The sequence below is a fragment of the Hyalella azteca genome, unplaced genomic scaffold (assembly GCF_000764305.2).
Source record: "Hyalella azteca isolate HAZT.00-mixed unplaced genomic scaffold, Hazt_2.0.2 contig10727, whole genome shotgun sequence".
Lineage (NCBI taxonomy): Eukaryota > Metazoa > Arthropoda > Malacostraca > Amphipoda > Hyalellidae > Hyalella > Hyalella azteca.
In genome coordinates this window covers 62,185-85,437 of record NW_025940754.1, presented here as the reverse complement: position 1 = coordinate 85,437, position 23,253 = coordinate 62,185, and the positions used below count along the sequence as shown (strand labels likewise).

General features: G+C 38.4%; 1 protein-coding gene across 1 annotated transcript in view; it reads left to right on the top strand.

Annotated features, from left to right (window-relative positions):
• Window positions 1-22,611, top strand: part of LOC108669977 — a 30,745-nt gene extending 8,134 nt beyond the window's left edge. Inside the window, exons 3-7 of the mRNA XM_047882560.1 lie at window positions 15,395-15,519; window positions 16,036-16,275; window positions 17,493-17,628; window positions 19,293-19,422; window positions 20,101-22,611. Coding sequence (XP_047738516.1) covers window positions 15,395-15,519; window positions 16,036-16,275; window positions 17,493-17,628; window positions 19,293-19,422; window positions 20,101-20,186 — 717 coding nt within the window. The 3' untranslated portion in view covers window positions 20,187-22,611. The remainder of the gene's footprint in view (window positions 1-15,394; window positions 15,520-16,035; window positions 16,276-17,492; window positions 17,629-19,292; window positions 19,423-20,100) is intronic.
• Window positions 22,612-23,253: the final 642 nt, after the last annotated feature.

The window sequence follows — 23,253 nt, the reverse complement described above, 5'->3', positions numbered from 1 at the left end:
TGTTACTGAATTAATGGGAGATATAATTGTCAAATTCATTTTCCTCTTCTTGTGTTCAGTCTTCAGAGAAATAAAAACATGCACTGATTTGAACTATTCTAAAAAAACATGCATGAATTATTCATCCATGTAATGAACCTTTCGTATTTAAATACAAAACGCCTAATTTTCTTAATAATGAACAATAGCAATATCCATTTGGTTGTGTGAAACGAATGCATGCGGCCGGCGCTGGCCCGCTGTCCAAGGCAATTTCGATGCCGAGGCATCGGTTTTCGATGGCAAATTGTACTGCTGCCGCCTGAGAACGACGACCCTGTTGCCACAATTTTTATGAATGTCGTTGCAGTGAAATGAAAAATTTCCCGCGCACCTAGCATGTTCAAAAAATTTTCCTGTATTGATCTTTTGCATATAAATTAAAAGTTGTAAATGCATGGCTGAGTTTTTAAACTAATTCAAGGAGCCAAGTAAATTTATTAAATTAAACAATGGAAGGAATTGGCCTAACTTAAATTGTACGAGGTAAGCCCCAAACTTAACACAGTAATATGCACATAAATAGTAAGTCATTTACACGCGTTAATTTAATGATTTAAACACGTTTCTACCCCAATTATCGTTAAAAATATAAATTTAAATTAATTAATTCCAACAGACGGATGAAGACTTCGACTATTATGAAGCTCAAACCAAGCCAAATCACAACAAATGCGACGGAAAATACGCGTATAAACAAACAATCATGGTTCCATAAAGTTTACAATCACAAGCTGGAGAAACTTATGCAATGTACCTATAGAAGGAATTTAGTGATGAGGCATCACCGGTTCATCGTCGGCCGGCATTTGTCCTCTTATAATTCCTCTCTGGATTTCGACAAGAGTTCTGCTGACTGCGGTTGAATAAATTGCTGAGGTTCCAAGAAGATGTAGCTTTCCCTTCTCCTCTCCATTGCGCCTGAATGATTATTTTTTATGCCTCACAATAAACAGGCTTTGTATCGTGTCCTGAGTGATGCCATTCCTTTCTGCAACCCATCTCTCTTTTTTAATGTCTTTCTCTTCCCCCATCCTCCTTACCCGGCCTTCACTATCTTATAAGTCTTAAATTTTTCCCAGTGACAGCTTTCATTCCCTCCATTCTTCACACGTCACTCCACTCAAACCCGCAGGTGGCAACATGTTTTCAATTTAAACTGCGAATGTACTTTCCTGACGTTATCAAACGGCTATGCCCTGACGTTTTCAAACGGCTATGGACAAACTGTTTGTCCAATGTTCAGAAAGAATAAATTATTGTTACTTTATTTTCAATTAGATGTTTGATGATTCTTGGTGTTTGTTTAATGAAAGATACATTTCTCATGATAAAGAAACAAATTAACTGAAGCTTTATCATGCCACACGATATTATTGTCCTCCAACTCCCACATATAGAGGCATGCAGTTCTTATCAGTTATTTTTACAGATTCGAGCTGCTTGCCAAAGACCACCGGACCCATGTAACCCTATAACGTTCTCTGCTAAGCCAATTCAAATCAATCTCAATGTTTAATTCTATATCAATGATACCTCCGACAAATTTTCTAGTTATTCACTGCCGTTGGGTTTTATTTTTATAATAATACAATGCGGACTACAGAATGAAACATTGAAATTTGCATGGTTAAAGTAAATTCCTCATTTTGAAAAAACTTTAAATTACTGTTTCCTACCGAAAGCTCTTCTTGTGCCTTGAGCTAGACGAAGCAAGTTTACGAAGCAATAAAGGGAAACTTGACAGCCTTCATGCGAATAAAATATGAGTAGCTTATCTTGCTGGACAAACTAATTAATCTGTATTGTAATCTGCGGATAGTTTGATCTTCCAACAAGCGAGTGTAAAAATTTTTGTTTCTGGACTTCCAGGATCAATTATTCATAGGAGGAACTGAATAAAATTCATCATTGAGAGGCACGAGCAATTTAAGAGTGGTAGTTCAGTAGCTGTAAAGAGCTGATGAGTGATGCAAGAAACTCACATGAAGCTTCGAAGGATAACAACTTTCAAAATGTTGTCTCGCGTAGGAATTAAGTTTTGACTTATTCATCTGATTAACTATTTGTTAGGGACTCCAACGTGCCTAATTCTGAATATATTGCTCGAACAATCGTTAGATATTTTCTAATATCAAGGCTTCGTTTATCATCGATGTAATCGCAATAATTATAGACAAAAACGAACGCTGCTTTGCATACTAACGCAGGATCCTGCCTACGTTGCTGAGAAAAACAACACAGTCTCCCAAATAAAGCAGATTATCAGGCTGGTGAGGCATCGAATAAAACAATACCATGGCTACTGATAAGTTTTTGCCGAGCTTTTGTCAAACTCGTAAGCTTGCGAAGTTTGCTATCCGGGCTTCCTGCTCCGATGGTCGATGCCTCGAGGCTGCATTACTGCGCAGGATATTTGCCTGCGTACAGCAACACATTTGACCGTTACTTGAGCGTTCAAGAATAAGAGCAATTATTTTGCGCTCATGACATTGTATTGCATGACATTGTATTCACTTCAAAGCGTTGAAATTTTTTTTAAAACTATTTTCTTGGTTTCTGTATGTATGAAAAAATTATTCGCGTGTTGGGTACATAGATCTTCGTCTGCGCCGAGATATGAAATGAAAAATAAGGAAGAGTAGAGTGGGAGTAAACTGCTCAAATGCTTGGAGGATTAGGGATATACTCACCAAATTAAGCTTCACTGGTGACTGAAATTTCAGTCTTAATATATGAAGAGGATAACCAATGTTTGGTTGGGACTGCGGATTAAGATTCTTAATTGGGTGGGAGTTTGTGGCATAGTCCCATTGCATGGTGGTGGTTCAAGTTCAAATATTCTGACTTCACCTGGCATTGGTTAACGGCTGGGTAGGAATAGCATGTGGCAAGACTTCTGACTTCACCTGGCATTGGTTAACGGCTGGGTAGGAATAGCANTTGCAGTAATGCATCCGTTATCCATCTGTCTCTTATACACATCTAGATGTGTATAAGAGACAGGAATAGCATGTGGCAAGACTTCTGACTTCACCTGGCATTGGTTAGCGGCTGGGTAAGATTAGCATGTGGCAAGACTTCTGACTTCACCTGGCATTGGTTAGCGGCTGGGTAGGAATAGCATGTGGTGTCATGGCGGTTGCCTTATATGGCAGCCGCCCACTACACCTGCTGCACCGCAGACCGCATCTGCCAGCCGTGCAGCCTGCCACGCTGCCAGAGGTACGTTGCAGAAATAACTGAAGATGAGGCCTTCTATGTACATTTTCCGATAAAATTATTTTATGTTTCGAAAATATATCGTTTTTATGCAATTTTAATGACATTATTATCACGCAACCAACAGTACGCAAATTTCACCACGCGGTGCGTATCATTCACCACGCAGTACAAATCACGCATCACGTATCACGCATTATACAAAACGAAATACATATAATGCATCAAGTACCACGCAGAATTCACCACGCACCAAGTTCCACACAGGAGATATTATGCACCACCTCATCATGAAGGACGTATTACGCATGAAGTGCCACGCGCCAGAAAAGAAGGTATCACGCATCACGCACCACGCATAACGCCTCAAGCACCACGCAGCAAGTATTGAGCACCTCGTAACATGCATCACGCACCACGCACGCTCGGAGCGACGAGAGCGAAAGTGCCAGTTTTCTGTCGCAGTCGCGAAAAAAATAATACAGAGAAAGATCAGCTCCGCGTTCACGCAAATCTTGCTATGTCAAGTTGAACGTCCTGTTCCGTCAACCACTACCATTCTTTGGAAAAAATAATAATGCATTGTTAAAATTATTTGGGAATTGCATAACTTAATTTTGCATTGATATAATTTTTAATGTCAATATAATTTTTAGCCATTGATGAAATTATTTAGTCGCTGCTAAAATTATTTGTAAATTACTAAAATTTTTCGACGTTGCATAATGTATATATGTACTGTACAGTCTTCTAAAAAATTTATTTCGCTTGTTGCAGGCTGCTTTTGTTCCGCCATTGATTTTTGCTTCGAGTTTGGTCCTAAATAACTTTTCTTAATGCACTTAACAGTTGATGATGTATAGCTTTTATATTTTGTAACCAAAATTTAAATAATAATAATAATTTCCGTTTATGTAATTTGTTCACTATACAATAATTCCTCCTCATTCAGTCAGTATAATTTTCACTTATTTTTAAATTGATTAACTCAGGAAAAATTAATTTACCTTCACCATTTCCAATTTTATATTTGCTTCCGGTCCTCATTTCGTGATTCCGAAGTTGCAGCTCGCCACTCGCCCTCGTTCATTCCTTTGATCCGCACGCTACGTTGACGCCGTACGTTGTACGTAATAACGATCTACGTAATTTCGACGGTACGCGTATGACAACTTTATACGTTGTACCTTCTGTCTGCCGTGCATACATCGACTTCTTGCGTTGTAACATATGTCGGACGTAGACGTAAGTCGAAACCGTACTTTGTTCGAAATACTGATACCGAGCTATATAGACGAAATAGACGCTAATTGAACGTCAACTTCCTTGCGTTGACGCCGTTCGTTTCACGCTTAATAGATTCTGTCCCAATGTAAACTGCTTAAGTTTCACGTTGTATTGACACCGCATGTGTTAAATAGACACCGTATGATGTATGTTATGTACGTTCGTAAATCGTACGTTGCGAGCTGCACGTGGAAGTTCCCCGCTTTCAGGGCGAGCGAGTGGCAAAGGTCGCGGGCGAGCGTGACGTCGCCCTGAGCACGTCTTAAATGTCAGACTCGTTCCCGACGGTCCATTTTTATCCATTAAATTGACGAGGTTTTGTTCTCCGCTTAGGTGGATGGGGCAGCCTGACGAAACGCAGTCATGAGCGACTAGGCTCGGCCTTTTATTACAGTAAAATGCTTTTCAACTGTGAATTATACTGCTTTCCAATGTGTATGTGCTGTATAATGCTTCCTGTTGTGTAGTCCGTTGCTTACTACTGCACAGAATATATAGTTTGCTACCGTTCAGTAGACTGCTTTTTGCACCCGCTTGAATGTTTTTGAAAGTCACTCCCAGTACAAGCAAACCTTCAATATTTTCTTGGTCTCTTAATTTCAGCTACTCGTGCAATAAAGCTTTGGATCTGCTGTCGCCTACTGAAAAAGAAATATGTTTATTTAAAGATAAATTTGCTCCTTGATTTTATTTACTGTGTAATCTCTTATTTGTTATTTTAATTAAAAACGTAGATGTCACAACATAACCTAACTGTTTAGGTAGAAATTAATTCATATTTTTTAGATTTTTGTGCCTATAAAATTCTCGATGCTGAATAAAATTTCAGACATAATTATTATTCCAGTGCCGTTTCCTCTTCTTGAATTCTTGAAAACGCAAACGAGTGGGGGGTTTGAAAAAAACGCACGACAACGAACTAAAGTTAATTATATTGATCGTAATGGTTTCGAGCCGCGTCGCCTCAATCGCACCCCGAAGCAGCGGCAAACTTCCCGACAGCGTCGGGATTGCTGGAGTGCCGCCGCTGCACCACACGCGGTTGACAAGAGGTGAATGCCTGAAAATTATGATGATAGATTTTAGCAAATTGGGATGAATCTATATAATTAAGAATAATGCCAAGAACATAGTTCTGGAAGCTATATATATAGTTCAATAATTTGAGGGTTATAACTATAACGTAGGACATTCACCTTTAAAGAGTTCACGAGTGGAAAAAGCATTAGTGATCACAATGTGTATCAACTAAATAAACTGAAGGTAGAAGGCCGACCGGCATGTCACTCCAATCCGTGCACTGCGACCCACCTCTACCGCAGTAGGCTTTCATAGAGTCCACAGACGAGTCAGCAGGCGACGTAGTCGGCCTCCTGCGCGCCGTCGGGTGCTAGCGTCTCCACGGAGTGCCATCTCGCTGACTGGGTTGACCGAGAAAGTGCTAGCCGCTCTTCATAATCACTCGAAGACTAAAGTACAAATACGGAGCGATCCGTACACGCGTTACAGTAGTGTGTAGAGGAGGTCGTCATGCGGTGATAGTTGGTGCTGAACTGGCTTGGAATGGCTGCCAGGGCTGAAAATCTCGAGGCTGCGGATTAACCTCGATATGGCGAAATTAAGTGGGTGCAAGTAAACACGTAAAGGAGATAATGCCGTCGGAAAATGAATTTAAATTTAGACATGGGGAACATTGTGATCACTCCTTGCTTTAAATGAAATGAAATGAATGATAGCAGTTTTCAACATGAATGGAAAATATTTTGAATCAAGCAAGTCAACCTGAAAATGAGAATCCTAAAATAATTGAGAAACTGGCTGGCGAAGAAATTCTTTTATCTTGGACTTCAAAAGCTCCTTAGGAGCGTTCGTCGGAAGTTTCATCATTTTCACTTTTAATTACTTTTTTTATATTTTCTAAGCACCTGGCAGTCGAGTTCAAGGAGCACTTCAAGAACAAAATCCTAGACGTTAATTGAAGTCAGTAGAAATAGTTTGATCTAATGACCGTTTAATATGCTGAGTAAGTTTTTGGTCAAATAAGCAGAGAAAAGAGGGTAGGTACGAGTTTCAGTAGCATTCTCATATAAAATTAAATAAAAATTGCTTTAATTAAGTTCTCACCATTTCAGCTGTTTAATATTTCACTCTTAAGTATGTGATTTCAAAAAGTTTTTTGGTCTCTGGGGACTCGTACTGCCACGATACAACAATATTTGACAACACTATTCCAATTTAAAATGACGATCTAGTGTAATAGCACAGGAGGAAACATTTTGATCTTTTTACATTGTATAGATTGTGAACCTCTTGCACTCACTCCTTTAATATTGGCCCACGTCGCAACAATAACAGCTCTGCACTGCACCGCAGTCCACAAAACTTTCGAGAATTGATTTACGACAGCAAATTGGGTGTCAGATTCAGCACTCATGTTCTTGATCGGTCAATGGCGACCACTTTTTCCATATTTTTTCTGCTTCACAAGATCTTTGACTATACAAAAGTGATCTCTAACTAAAGGCATAATTGCATCATTTTTTTGCATGAATCTGTTCCAAATTACATTTTGAACTCGACTATTTTCTTAATTCACTCTATCTGATACACACTTCTTCGCTTAAGATTTTCTCGGCGCTGTCAGTTTCACTGGCCCTATAGGATGGTCAGCCTGGCAGCAAATTGGCCATCTTGATAACTCATTTTTTTTTTGCTTATGTCTGCGCTCTGGACACTGAAAATTGTTTTTATCTCCCCAAGGTGACTTGCGATGTACGTACTTTTCTCTTCAATAATTTACTATTATATTCGAAATGTGTTTTCGTATATGATCTGGTAAAAAACCCACGTTATCCATTTAATTGCATTCATACTTTTGATTCCAGAGATGACGCAGTGCAGTACGATCTTGGTTAGTTTAAAATACAACTTACAGCATCCGCAATATTCGATCTTTTGATTTTTTATAAACTTGAAAGTTTCCTGTAAACTTTAAACAGGTTTAATTTTCAATGGAACAGGCGAGATCTTATTTTGAGTGTCCCATCTTTCCCGTCGAGTTTCCTTTTTACAGCATCCGCCCAGCCACTAAGAAGGGCCACTCAAGGTGGGCGGCTAGATTTGCGCTTCCCGTCTCTCCCTCGTCTCTCCCTCATCTCTCCCTCGTCTCTCCCTCGTCTCTCCCTCGTCTCTCCCTCGTCTCTCCCTCGTCTCTCCCTCGTCTCTCCCTCATCTCTCCCTCGTCTCTCCCTCGTCTCTCCCTCGTCTCTCCCTCGTCTCTCCCTCGTCTCTCCCTCGTCTCTCCCTCATCTCTCCCTCATCTCTCCCTCGTCTCTCCCTCGTCTCTCCCTCGTCTTTCCCTCGACGATCGTTGCATATCCTTCCTGTGTAAACAAGCAGCGCTTTGCTCCCTAACTTGTGGTGGCACATAGAGTTAGGAGGCAGGGCAAATACAGGGCGTTGCTGCGAAGTGGGGATCGAGACTGGTTTAGAAAAATAAATTCTGCTTACATAAGCATGGGTTTCGAAGTACAGGGTGAGAGAGGGAAGAGTTCGATCCATTTCACGATAAAATGCTTGGTTCGCGAGATATTCGAAAAAATCGAAGTTTGAATTACAAGAAAAGACCGTGGTGAGCGATGGCAATTGAAATTTCCTTGTGAGGTCTCGTGCGTACGCATGAGGAGCAAATTTAACTTGTAAGTATTCGGTGGAAGCCATGAGCAGAAATCTGTAGTCAGAGATCAAGGCTGAAGATAACGCTGCCGTGGCCAGCGCTTATGTTTTATGCGACTGAATCTGGTATCGGAATGGCATCGTCATTAATGAAAATAAACATAAAAATTTTTGTAGTCCGGTATATAATTAGCGCTTTAACAGTGCTTTCCTCGTTCAATGCAGCAACGTAAAAAAATTCAAGCAACAAATTATTTTTGGGTAGAAGTTCCCTCTTAACTGATTTATGGGGAAATCTTTATTTTTAAAAGACTACGCTGATGTAGATATTTGTACCAAAAAATTTTATAGTTATTTTTATTTTTGCATCGCGTGTCATGAGTTAAGAGATGTCGCATGGAATTGGCAGCTCATATTTTCGACCGTTAGTGGGAAGGTCGAAGCAAAATTCTGCACGATCAATCTTCTTTGAAAGAAAGAGCTTCCTCCACAATATTGAACACTATGAACAGCATTTGTACAGCTATGACATTCAAACAAGTTACTTGAACTATATCCCGAAACTTGAACAAATATCGAAGTAGTTTCATAAGTGAAGCCTGCGCACTACGCCGCTGCTTGCTTCTCTTGCACAACGGCCTCTGGAGCGCAAGCTCCCTCCTAGCTGCGCTCGCATCCCCCCGCGAGAACGCGCTGGAAACGAAGGAGCTCTAAAAACGCAAGTCTTTTATACTTTATATGCGACAAAATATGGCTAATCGTAAAATTAATTTCAGTAATTCATCATGATGATTTGATAAAATACCTCAGAGGCATACTTCGTAGCCTTGAACTATCAGTTTTTCGCCGTCATTCACAGCTTTTATTATGCAGCTCTTTAGATCTGAACGAAAAATTATGCCATCAATATAGAACTTATTATACAGGCAAAGAAATAGCATCCGTCAACACTTCATATGATGAAGGCTTGATCACCTTAACTGCGTTTTGAAAAGTGACTATTTTCATGGAACTAATCGAACACTGTGCTTTTACTTTCAACTGATGGACGGTAGATGAGCAGATTTTGCAAATTCTTATAAAAAGATTACAAAGGCGCTGAACATTCTTTCACACCAAACTGATAAAAATTGAAATTCCTTTCGCATTTGCATGTATTAGATTTTCTCGAAATGTTGGTATTATATTATAGATTCAACTGAAATATTCATGTAATGCTATTATTTAGTATTGAGCTAATCAAGGGGACTGAATTCTTCACACTAATCTGCTTTCCCTGCTTAATGGAAGCTCCTAATCCGGCTTAGGATTTGAATAATTAAGCCTAAAGAATAAAAAGTACCAGCTCCTGCTCTCTGGCCCAGCATTGATGAGACGCGGAAGCATGCCATGTGCCACCGCCGTGTCGACTCTCTTAATTTGCCACTCGATCTGCACTTCAAGTTAAGCGAAAATAATTAATCCGTATATACTTGGCAGTGATGGATTTCTAATCCTTTTTAAGGATTACTAATTATTGCTGCAGAAATTTCAAGAATTTTCAGATATATCATGTAAATCATTCTTTAGAAGTTTCAATTTCACAGCGTTTGAAATTTACTATTACATCTAAAATTATCAGTTGAATTATTGTTAACTTTTGAAGATCGCATGGCTGTCACTGGGTGAAATTTCGAGATTCGAGCCCAAATGAGCGCTGCACGAATGACATCAAGAGAGAACTCAGAGAACAAAGGGACCTGCATGCCATAACTGCTTTGTAGGTCCTAGCTGTTTAATTACCGAGTGGCAGTTGCTGTCCCTTATACGTGTGGCAATAAGAGATAATGATTTCTTAATGATAATATTTATTCGAATGAACATTTAGAATCAATAATTAATTGATTAAATAACAAATAACTGAAATTAATGAGCATACAAATCTCAAGTTCTGGTTTTAAAACTCAGTTTGTCGAGCTCAAAAAAATTAGATATAGGTAAAAAGTCATGGATGTTTCTTGTAGTTTTAATTTACCAGATTTAACTTTTAGGATTTTCACATATATAGATTTTTTAAGCAAGTTTGATTAAAGACCAGAGCATGCTTCTTATTAATAATCTTCTTATTCGTTTTTTAAATGAGTCGAACAAAATTTCTTGCTGGCGCCGGGAGATCAAAAAGCAGGTTACCAAATGACATTTTAATGAAATGCTACGTTTCGAAAATACAATTTTCATTATCAAGCAGGTGAAGGTTTTTGCAACACTTTAAATTGAACTTTTGGGAATTACTGTAGTACAAATCAACGGTATTGTGGGCACAATTTGAAATTTAAGCTTAAAAATTACTCTGAAGATAATTTCAGTGTCCGGACGAATTTCAGTTGTAGTCTGGAGGTTGATAGCTGGAGACTCGCTCTTGATAATGAGAGCGATCAGTTATCGCCAGTCTCGATAGGTAATTTTTTAATTAATTTTTTCAGACCTCTATTCAAGTTTGTTGGGGGACAACAGAATTACTCGATAATTTTTTTTAATTGTCTTTGTTCTCCGCATTAGTTACTACGTTGGATTTAATATTCATGTGATCAACACTGGACCAAATTATGAACTACAGCATCAGCCTTAAAATTTTGTTATACAAATTCATTCATTTCATTTACTTCCTCGTAGGGAAATATTGAGCAGGCACCACTTCATTTCTTTCCTCTCAAACCAATCTCAAATTATTAGAAATCATTATCTTTTTTCCAGGAGTGAGTTCAAATCATTTTATAAAAATCACGACAGAAAGCCAGTATGGATAAGCATTCCGCATGCTAAATCTTATTTACTCTGGGAAGCACATCGTTATAAATACTGATCAAACATTTGAATTAAAAAGCCAACAACGGCTCCGTTGTTTGCTCCTCTCTTGGGAGATTGCCCATTTCATCCCAATAACTGACACTCGTTAATGTTAACTAATTGACTCTCCGCACTAAAACGCAGTCCAAACTGCTATAATGACGTGCAATTTTATTACTCTTTGAAATGGTGGCGCCAAGGATGCTTTGCACCGATGCTAGTGCATAGCAAAGACGAAGCTACGAAATTTGATCACGATCTACGATGTATTATCAGTGGGGTTCAGAATTTAAACTCGTGTGGTAATTGAGGGCAATTTTTGAATGGTCAGTAAACTTCTGAAAAATTAGAAGGTTCTCAATTTTCTCCCGTTACGCGAGCCCGAAATTCAACTCCGTTTCTTCGTCTCCGTTTCGCGGCGAACAAAACAAATTTATCATTCAATCCGACGCTGCTTTCAGATTCAAAGAAATAGACCGAGTATTGCATCGAAGACCTATTTGTCTTGTCAAGGATGAATGCCTTGCATTTCTGGGCTGAACTTCACAATGATATGATGCCATCTATAGGTCTATCTGCGTTACGTTGAAGCTACGGTCTCAAGATGTAAATTTGACTACATCAACGCTTTAAAAATGTAAACTGTTTTTTTCCTTTCCTTCATGTGATGTAACGATAATCGATTAAAATGTGAAGGTAATTATTGCTAACTGGAGTCACAAAAAACATTTAAGTGACTTTAATATTCGAAAATTCTACTCGCGTGATCCCTGCCTCTAGGAGAATAATTAAATTTATTTGAAGAAATTATGAATCATTTCCGTGGAGTCTCTTAGAATCTACGTTTCTGCATCACCACGAATAATTTTTTGGATAGATTCTAGTAAAATTGCAGTTATATCGGTCAGATGACGTAGAATCCGTACTTTAAGGACGCATCTCGTGGAATGGTCAAATAAAATCTGGAACACGAACTGCACTGCTTAAAATGTGAGAGTGCAGAGGCTTTAAAATGTGAAGGGGGAATCTCGCGTCCGAGGGCAAAGCGCTGTGTGGGGGTAGTATGCCACCTGAGGGCACCGCATGTTGCTAGGCGCCTGCGTGCGGTCCTAGAGTACCGCGTAATGCGAGGGTATCACGATTTACGAAGATATCTCGCTGTACGAAGGTTCATTCTCATCTTATGGTTCCACGTTGCGCTTGGGTATCTGCTGTGAGAATGTACCCTGTCATCACTTTCGAAGATACTTTTTTCGAAGTTCACTTTTTTCGAAGATACCACCTCATCTCACGGTACCACGCTGTGTGAAGACCTCATCTTCTGAGGGTACCGCGTTGCGCCTGTGTACCGTGTAATGCGAGGGCATCGGAAATTAGACTCTGCGATGATGGCCTTGCAATAAGCACTAGGGGACAAAACCTCAATTTTAGGAGTTCCGTGATAATTTTATTTACATTCGTGACCCGAACACGAGCGTCGAGTGCAAACGCATATGATATCTTCAGCTCGTTCGAATTATCCAGCCATTAATGTCAACATGAACTAAATTTTTTTTTTCAAAATTCACTAATATGAAAAGTTGTCTTTGCTTGTCTGAAATTCATCAGCATTGAATAAATTTACTTTGGATTATTCAGATTTTTCTAGGTTACAGTTAATGTAGTTGGTCATTATAATCACAATCTATTTCATAATTTAGAGTGGTGATTTATTTTGTTTGCATAGTTGAAGCCTGTGCTGGAAATATCGTATAAGACTTTTCCATCGTACAGCCACAATAACATTCGCATCGCCTTATTACAAGGATGTGAAATTCTACTGTTAAGATGATTTAAGATGAGGTTGAATGTGCATGGAAATTAAAATTAAATTTTATTCTAAATTTACACTTATTAGAATTTTATCCGTAAATGAAAAGACGAATTTCTTTGAGGCGTCCCCTCGGGACTATATAAGCAATACTGTGTTGAGAGAGAAAATCGAAATTATTGTCTAGATTCGGGATAAAAAGATTCTCATAATTCGTGTAATGTCTATTTTTTCTAAGAGAAGAGTTAAGCACCTATTTTGTCATATATTCCAATGATAAATCTATTCCCACTTGTGTTATCCATTATTCTCTTGCATACTTTATTTAAAATTGAAAAAAATCGGTTCTGTACTTTAAGGGTCAGGTTCAAAAATCGAAAACCTAGCTTATTTAGTTTTTTAGCTCATTTGTAGCTGCGGAAAAGACGCGTCGATGCGGAAAACCGCATGTATTTGAGTTTTTCAGCTTTTGCGAGAGGCAGTTCTAAATTTATATAAAATGATGATTTTTCAAAAACATGTAGGTACAACAATTTATTTCGGAAAAATTTAATTCATAGGATATTATTCGCGTTAAACTGGATAACAATATGTCATGCGGTGCATGATGGTATCTTCAATACCAGACATAGGCGATGGGAAAGCTGGGCATTGCTACAAGCTATAGGCTACAAGGAAAGCTACATTATCAAGCAAATTTTTTAGCCTTTACCCTCTTTAATCCATTTCACTTATAGGGCTCTCCTAAACAGTTCAAATTGGCATTTTCGCCTCGTTTAAAATTTATCTTCTCCTCTAATTTTCAAGCTAAAACATTGAGATTCATATCTTGCTTTCTTCTGATTTAGCTATTGTTTAGATTATATATTGTAAAAAATAGGGGAGAAGGGGTGGGAGTGGTGTAAAAATTGACTGTAGAGTCGCGAGAAATTTGCATTACGAATCGAATGGTATGTTTCTATGTCGTGGCTCGTAAATTAAAAAAATGAAATAGATTTATAAAAGTCCCAATTATTCCGTTTTCCATGCATCCCACTTTTTTCTTTCATTTTTCAATAAAATTCATAGAAACGAAATGTTCTTGTATTAATCTTTTACGTTTGTCTACGAAGTTTCAGAAAGATCGTTCCATTAGTTTAAAAATCTTTTTGAATGGCAGACTTCCCTTTAATTTGGCCTCTCTGAAGTGGAGGGATATCATTAATAACCACCGAAATATTTGAGGAATGCAGCTGTCATTAGCAGGGTCATTCCGATTCGTGTAAGATTATAGGTGAGTCAGGGACAGCCTCTCTTACGCGGCTCTAGTTTTCAATGAGGGAGGCTCGTGATCAGGAGTTGACTTCTGAGGCCTTAATTAAGCTCGTTACAGCTCGTTTATTTTAATAAAAGTCAATTGGATGACTCGCTTCTTGCCCGGCAACCTTATCCTATCTTGACACTCGGGATGTTGGATATCACTTTGTTAACGAAAAACATGCGTAATCTATTAAAATTATTATCAGTGTTCAAAATATAGCGTACGTACAATTTTTATATACTTTTTTATGTATCTCGGGCCATAGTATAGAAAATTTTTACAATTCTTAAAGCCACTCATTGACGGTTTTTCGTACTAAACCCACCAATCGCAGACGAGAAATCGGTCGTTCCAATTACTTAAGCGAGTTTTGAGAATGCGGCCCCAGTTAGCGCAATATTTCTATAGAATTTCCTACTCAAAACAACAAACATCTAATACCGGAATAATAATAATAATCTAGTCTAGTACTTTGCCGTTATAACTTAATCAGCATTCTCTTTTCTCAAAACTCCGTCTAACATTATGTTGGCAAGCGTCTAATCCTCACACTGTGTTTTATTTTTAAAACTGTAATTATTTAATTCTTGTGAATTATTATTGATCAGTACACCAGAATCCAAGATACAAATTCGTTTCATAATTAGTTTTATCGTGCTTCTTACAACATCATTGACAATCCTGAGGCCACCTTACTATAAATATCAATCTTGTACATAATTATGAAAGTATGTGTGTTACTGATAATAAAGCGCTATAGGGCTGTTGTATGGGGCTGTTCGTTGTATAGGGTACAGCACTATATCGTGGCTGTTTAGGTGCGAGTCCGGGATGTTTGTAGAGTTGGGATATTGCTTGGACCAGAAACTTTATTTATAGTAGGAGAATAGTAAGGTATTTCAGAGCGGCGTTGGATCATTAATTGAAATTTTATTTTTAAATTGGGATATTCAAATTAAAATTGAAAAGAATAATTTTTTCCTCTTTTCAAACGAAAATTACATGAGATTTCTACATTTTCTGTAAAATATGGCGTAAAAACTTTTTTTATTTAATCAACTCGCATTAGGTTTATTTCTATTAGCTTGATTCATGATAACAGAATTCTAAAATTAATGAGATTCGCGATTTTCCATAACGCAAGGCTAACCAGGAAGTCTTCAATAAATTGGGATTGCCCCTATTCACCATCCCCATTATTCACTTGTTATAAGCTATCTTCTCATGTCCTGCAGTGCACCATCGAGCTGCCGGACCGTTTCCAGGACATCTTCCGTCCCGTCGTGGACTGCGCCATGTGCCGCAACGTCACGCACGTCGACAAGGTCGCCCGACTTTCCCCACAACTCTTCGAACAAAGGCGAGCTCGCGACACTTCCTTCCCGTCTATAAAAATTTTAATTATGAAAATTTCGTCACTGTTCGCTAAAATGAGGAGCAGCGGCTGTACGTATTCTAGAAATGCAGTGTAAAAATTAAAAACTGGACGCGGGATGACGAGATTTCAGGATGACCAGATTTGTGTGGTCGGAATTTGGACTAATCGAATTCTCAATTTACAAGAATAGAATATTCTGGGCCACGCCAAACCCGATAGTTCATTATAAAAACCAATATTATTTCTGAAAAATCTACCATCCTGTTGAAAATACGGTATCATTTTTTCCGCAGTATTGAAAAATTTGAAAAATTCCATCTATGCTTAATGTTTTAATTTATTACAAAATTAAATTTAATAAATTATCTTATTGATTGCAGGTTACTGTTACTTTATCAAGAATGTGAAAACTTGGTTTTTACACATATCAATATTGTAATATCTGTAAATTATATCTTCGTATTCTATGAATAATATTACGCTGTTTAAATTCCTCAGATACGCATACACAGGCAGGCCAGTGCTGGTGCTGGACGGCCAGCGGGACTGGACGGCGCCGCGAACTTTTTCCTTCGATTTCTTCAAGAACATTTACGCGCCAGACTCGCCCGTGCTGAGCCACAGCTACAGAGACTGCCAGTTCTTTCCTTACCAGACCAGCTTCAGCAGCCTCAGAGACGTCTTCAATATGAGCAGAGACAGGGTCAACATGAGGGGTGAACCCTGGTATATTGGGTGGTGAGTGGCGGGTGAGCCAAGTAAAATATATTGTATATTAGGTGGAAAATTATCATACAAGACACTCTGAATTAATACTTAAAAAAGAGACAGCAAAAAATCATTTACATCGTTACAATTTCAGTCACAATTATTTTCGTCATGTGCAAGCGTAGCAACGAAGCGTAGCAACGAAGCGCCGCATTTATTATTTCAAACAAGATGACAAATGACGACCACGAACAGTCATTTTGATCAGGCCATTCCGCAGCCTCTGATGGCCTATAAAATGCATAACAGTGCAAGGCCTAGAAAGTTTGCTCGAAATATCCACTAAAATATGTGGAAAGTTTCATGATTATAGCGAGGCAGTTTGTATGATTTCCCGCTGACAAGAACCGGTGTCCTAAATTGATCGTCAAAATAATGATTTAAACTTTTGCAAAAATTTAATAGGCGGAATGTCAGTTTTGGCAGCCATTAAAGCATTGGACAGCCGAAGGCTGTCAGTTTTATATTATTTCTTGTCACGCTATAGACGTGACATGATCTCCCACGCTTGTCTGCATAATTATATTCCATAAAAATTATCGTGTTAACACGCGGATAACTACGATGATTCTGATGAAACATTTGAAGGAGTTAGGACATTTACGACATCATGGTAGAGATTACGTTGCAGTCAAATCACACATGAAACAAACATATCGAATTGAGGATTGGATAACAGTCCATTCGTACTGCAATATTCAGAAATAGTGATGACAATTTTAATTCATTTAGCAAAATTTTCTAGATTTTCTGAGAAATTTTTCATCCATTTTAGTTGGGCACCTGCGTGGCCTGCTCGTCCTATTCTTAAGTTGTACACGGGGACGTTAGTAGCGGCCTGTATCATATTTAAATACTAACTGCGACTAATAATAAAGCTACTGGCCTTATTTCATAGGTTACTGTGACCTTTCGTGGCCTATAGCGCCCGTACACGAGCCTAGTAGCACGATGAACAGTCACGGTTACTTTTTAAAAGTTGTACTGGCTGCCACTACTATCTCCGTGTACATGCACCTTCACTAATGGCTAACCACTGCCTCGTGGCCTGTAACGCCTGTACACTAGGCCACCAGTAGCACAGTGAATAGTGGCGGTTAGTATTTGAAAGTTGTTACTGGCCGCCAGTACTACTGTCCCCGTGTACATGCGCCTGTACTAATTTACTCCCAATTACCGCGGCGCAGGAGTAACTGCGACTCTGCCGCGGCGAACGAGCTGCGACAGCACTACACCCGCCCCTACTTCCTGCCCGAGGCGTCCGAGGCCTCCAAGATGGACTGGATCTTCATGGGCACCAAGGGATACGGAGCACACCTCCACGTATGTAGGCTACGTGATCAGGGCACACCTCCACGTATGTAGGCTACGTGATCAGGACACACCTCCACGTATGTAGGCTACGTGATCAGGACACACCTCCACGTCATTGTTCCTGCCCTCATCGTTGACTCATCAAACTGACTCCCTCATCGTTCCCTCATAAAACTGACTCCCTCATTGGCCCTCATATAACTGGCTGACAAATTTTCCAAAAAATTTTCAAGTATAATGGAAAATTACTGAACAATCCGTACTTCAAAATAAATTATACTTTGTTCAATTAAGGTTGGTTAATTGAAATTTTATATTTGTTGTGCATAGATGCTGCACTTATCAAATTTTCAAAGATATTTTCAATTGATAAATCATACCTCAAGCATTAATCTGAATAAATTCAAAATTATCAAATAACTCATAGTTCAAAACAACAATTTCTGAGGCAAAATTTTCTAGAGCCATATTCTCCGTTGCGTTAACAATCTTTTTGTAACGATTACCATTAATTCATTATCGTTGAATGCTATGAATTACTAATACTAGTCGCCTCATAGATACAAGTTTTTGATTATCATTGTTAAAATATTCAGAGGCTTTATTTCGCTTTTCGTTACAAAAATAAGAATACATAAATCGTCTAGAATCTCATTATTCGTTTATTTGGTATTGCATTCTAACTTCACTATAGTTTCTTAAGTGACTGAATACATTCGTTAAAATAAAATCTTTCTAACGTACGTGCGGCAGCCAGTCTCATCCTTGAGCTTCAGTGCTCTAAATTCATAAGCCGTTTTAGAAATTTATTCGATCAAAAATGAAGAAAAAAAATTTGTCGCAAACGATTTATTCAGAACTGGGACGAGCTAAAGCTCGAGCTCTCGGGAGCATGAACTTGTTGCTCTGAACTGCAAACATTTCGGAAAAAGTTTTGGACATTTTGGTACAAGTTTTGCTTCGCTAAATAAACTGAATAACAAATATTGGTTCGCTAGAACCTCCTGACAGAATAGCTTCTAATGATAATAATTACTTGATTTTCGATTTGAACATTATGAATGTCAATTCAGTTTTTATTATAATATATATGTGTGTGTGTGTGTCATATTAATATTTTATGATAAATATTATTATGAAATACCAATTGCCCCTTACGTCAAGAGTCTCATCATCATCAGTCATCTCACTTTCACAATCACAAGACTACGATAAATTTTTAAGTTGCGATTAGTTAAAAAAAAATTCTGAAAATATTTAAGCAGGTTGTAGAGTTGCGCTCGAGTCTTGCTGTATTTGATAACATTTAACAAAACTATCATTAATATTATAATAACAGTAGGCACATAATAAACGTTTAATGCCTGGGACTTCTTAACGAAAATGTCCGCCATCCGATTAAATCTCATCATATGTATTTATAAGCACAATAATGGTGTACCAAGAATTGACGACTCAAGCTGATGCCTTTCCTATCCTTGCACTTGCCAGATTCAAGAGCTGGAAAATATCCACGGCTTTTAAGATACTATAAATACCAAGTACTCGCTGCCAACGCCAGGAAAATTTTGTCGGTTTTATAATCACTCGAGGTAAAAAGAAATACTGGGTTGCTTATAATGCCCTGATCACCAAAAAATTATTTAATGCAAAGCGTTTTCTCTTCTGCTCAGATCGACCACGTCGGCAAGCCGTCCTGGCAAGCGCAAATTCGTGGCAGTAAAACCTGGACGCTGGAGCCTCCGCCTGAGTGTTACTTCCAGTGCCAGACACTCAGCGTTACTGTACATCCTGGCAACATCAGTAAGTAGGTCCTGTCACCGCTGGCAACATCAGTAAGTAAGCTCTGTCAATGCTGGCAACATCAGTAAGTAGGTCCTGTCACCACTGGCAACATCAGAAGGGAAGCCCTGTCACCACTGGCAACATCAGTAGGTAAGCCTTGTCACCACTGGCAACATAAGTAGGTAAGCCCTGTCACCACTGGCAACATCAGTGAGTGAGCCCTGTCACAAGTGGTAACTTCAGTGAGTCCAGTATAAAACTTTTGCATATTGCATCAGGCTGGAGCGAAAGTTCGGTCCCATATGTAAGAGCACCAATGAGGTTATCCAAAACTATCGCGAACTAAATAAAGAAGTTGAATGTTATATTGCGCGCTGAATAATAATAACTTCACATTTTTCAATATAACTGATGAACACCTTCAGTTATATTATTTGTTCCTACGAACAAATACTTGTAAGCCTAACACAATTTACTTTCAAACGAATTTTTCGCTTACAAAGGAGCTGAAATATCAATTACCAAGGCCGTGAACAAAGCCTCGACGGACTCATCACACCAATTAATAACCAATAAACCCGTAATTAAGTTTTCAACATTTTGCTTCCCTCATGCCAAAGTGCAAATAGTTTACATAATTGTAATTATAGGTTTATAATTTGACCGCCTCACAATAGCCATGTCCTCCCCGTGCAGTCGTGCTGGACACCAACGCGTGGTACCATAAAACATTGATCGTGTCGGACGAACTCAGCATCACCATCGGCTCAGAGTATGACTGAAGTGGCCCGATGGCAGGATTGGGTGTTCGGCTGAAGGAATCGAGCGTTAAGCGCGTTAAGCGAGAGGAATCAAGTGTACAACTAGAGGAATCAAGTGTCCGGCTGGAGGAATCATGTGTACAAATGGAGGAATCATGTGTACAACTGGAGGAATCAAGTGTCCGGCTGGAGGAATCATGTGTACAAATGGAGGAATCATGTGTACAACTGGAGGAATCAAGTGTCCGGCTGGAGGAATCAAGTGTTCGGCTGGAAGAATTGAGTGTCAGGGTGGAAGAAGCAAGTGTTCCACTCAAGAAATCTGTTGCTCAGCTTCAGGAATCAAGTTTCCAGCTGCAGTGATGTAGCACCGAAATGGTGCTCTGATGTTGCCAAATGAATTAATGAAGTGCCGAATTGAAGCACTGGCGTATTTAAGTGAAACAATAACGTATCCACAAAAAGAAAGAACTATTCAATGGAGTCTCAGGTTTTGATAAGGCTTTGAATATATTCTCATTATTGGTTTCTGCATTTATATGAATAACTTTTTCCAAAAATGTTAGCATTGCAGCTGCAGGCATTTGAAAGGTTCCAAAAAATTTCCTTCAAACGTATTTCTTGATTCCTTGTTTGAACATAAAATTCTGAGTTTCTTCGAATCAATTTTTTCCCGATATTACTGTAAAATCACGCATAGATATCTTTACACGCCAAAAAACTTTTTATATCTTCAAAAGACTATTACAAAATTCATCAATGAAGGTCGAGAATCAACTAAAATATTGTAAAATAAATTAATTGTGACCGCTTATTAAGGGCATAAATTATGTTAGATAACTTAATAATAAATTTTGTTAGAAATCTATATTAGTAGGATTCAGATAATGAAATTATTCATGAGCTGTCGTAGAACTTTCCATGCTGAAAGAAACCAGCTTAGACAGAAGTCTACTGCCACAGAAGTTTGTGAAGACAAGAGTCTACCCCCTCAAAAGTCTGCCCCGACTGAAACCTACCTCTACGGAACCCTGCCCTGACGGAATTCTATTCCAACAGAAGTTTCCCCAGAGAGTAGTCTAACCGCCTCCAAAGAAAGAAGCCCAGACACAATATACCCCTTGAAACGTTCCCTGACAAAATTCTACCCGCTCAGAGGTCTTCAAAGGCAGAAGTCTACTCGCTGAGAGGTCTACTTAAACTGTATTCTACCCTCCAAAAAGTCTACCCTACTGAAGGATACCCAGTTTGAAGGAAGTTTTAAAGCCTCGTCCTCTCCACGATCAGTATTATTTCTTTGTAACAAAACAAAACCTAACTGGGAAGATGGACGACTTTGAACTTTTTTATTTAAATATGAATTATGTGCTTTCAAAAAATAACCTAGATATACACATAACATCACGGCTGCCGTTTCTCCGTGTTCGCAGCTGAACAGATCTCTTCGTTGTAGCTACGAAGAAACGCTTATGAAGAGTTTTATTATGAATAGATATAGCTATACTCTACCTGAAATTATACATCTTCGTGTCTCTGTGTATGTGATATAAACTTTAAATAGTCAAATTTTTTAGAATAAATAAACATATTTTCATAATATATCTAAGGCATGGATTTTATTTCAATAGTTTTTAATCAATACCTAGAAATTCTAAGCTCTTCCCTCGACTGATCCGGTCAATTAATTACAGGATTTCCTCCATTGCCGTCTAGAACGGAACCATTAAGAATATTCCGTTTTTATCGAGAATTTACGCACGCTCAGCTTCACTTTATTTCTTGAAAGTTCTTTAATGCCTAATTTGTTTAATGCCAGACCTGCAGCCTATACCTGAATCAATTAGGAGAGAATCTGTTTGATGATGATGAGATGAAGGCAACATGCCAGTTATAATATTGAAGCTTTGTCAATAATGAAAATTATATTTTAGCAATAGCATCACGCTAGAGTTGTAATGTTTCATCCATGCCATAATTTGAATCTGAAATGATAGGTTATTCATGCATCCTGTTGCTAGTCAAATATAATGGTGAAATGAAGTAGCCTATCGTCATTTGATTAAATTAAATATTCACTAGAATATAATGTTTACAATATGTACAATGATATGATAAAAATCGATTGTGGCATCTGAATATTCGCATTATTATACCTATGACATGTTCTAAGATGATCGAGTATTTATTAGGTTTTTTTTTTAATTTTCAACTCTGGCATCGCGTACGCGATTTTTAAACATGACTTATTTCCTCGCAGCATTAATGGCTTCTGGCGTCCTTTAACAATCAGGTAGCCTCTAACCCGTGTATAACATTCATCTTAAATTATTAAAATCCCCCAACAATGCTACGTAAACGAATGGTGTACTTCGTAGACATCTTTCGTGCAGCATCAACAGTATCATGGCGAGAGGTAGTAAATGAAATAAGCTTTATACACCGCATCCTTCGTGCGGAGTTCATTACATACACAAATAAAAAATCTACATATGATAATAACGCTATTCCTGTATTGCAAGGATAATATAGCAGGGATAGTATCGCCCTGACAAGCTCTTCGTAATATCTCGCAGTGCGCGACGCACGCGCATTGCAAAAAGTCTCACTGAAGCTCTAACTGTCAGTTGCGAGGCTCTCTGCGTTTGAACGTGCGCGGGTCAAAAAAAATTCAGAATATTGCACGGAATACACGATGCCTGAACGATAAGTTACGGATTTCGAAATTTAATGCGGTTCTTTGAAAGTTTTTAAAGAAAATCACTTTCGAAAATTTGTGGTTGGCCTTATTAATTTATTGGTGAATTAATTAATTAAGACCGAAATAATTATTTAGAAGATATCGGAAAGGGAACGCAATAAATTCATCAAAAAGGTATTAGGATTTTTAGAGTTAGAAATTATTCAATTAAATAGCTAAACACCGTGCTTCATTTACCATCCACTCACCCCTAATTCCTCGGTTTTGCTAAAACAAGAAAGAACGGACTTGCACAAGTCAAGAGACCATTAGCTTTATCCGCATGGTACAAAAAATCACAGTTCAACTGTTTTCAAGAATCTCCGATTTATATTTTACTGAGATAAACAA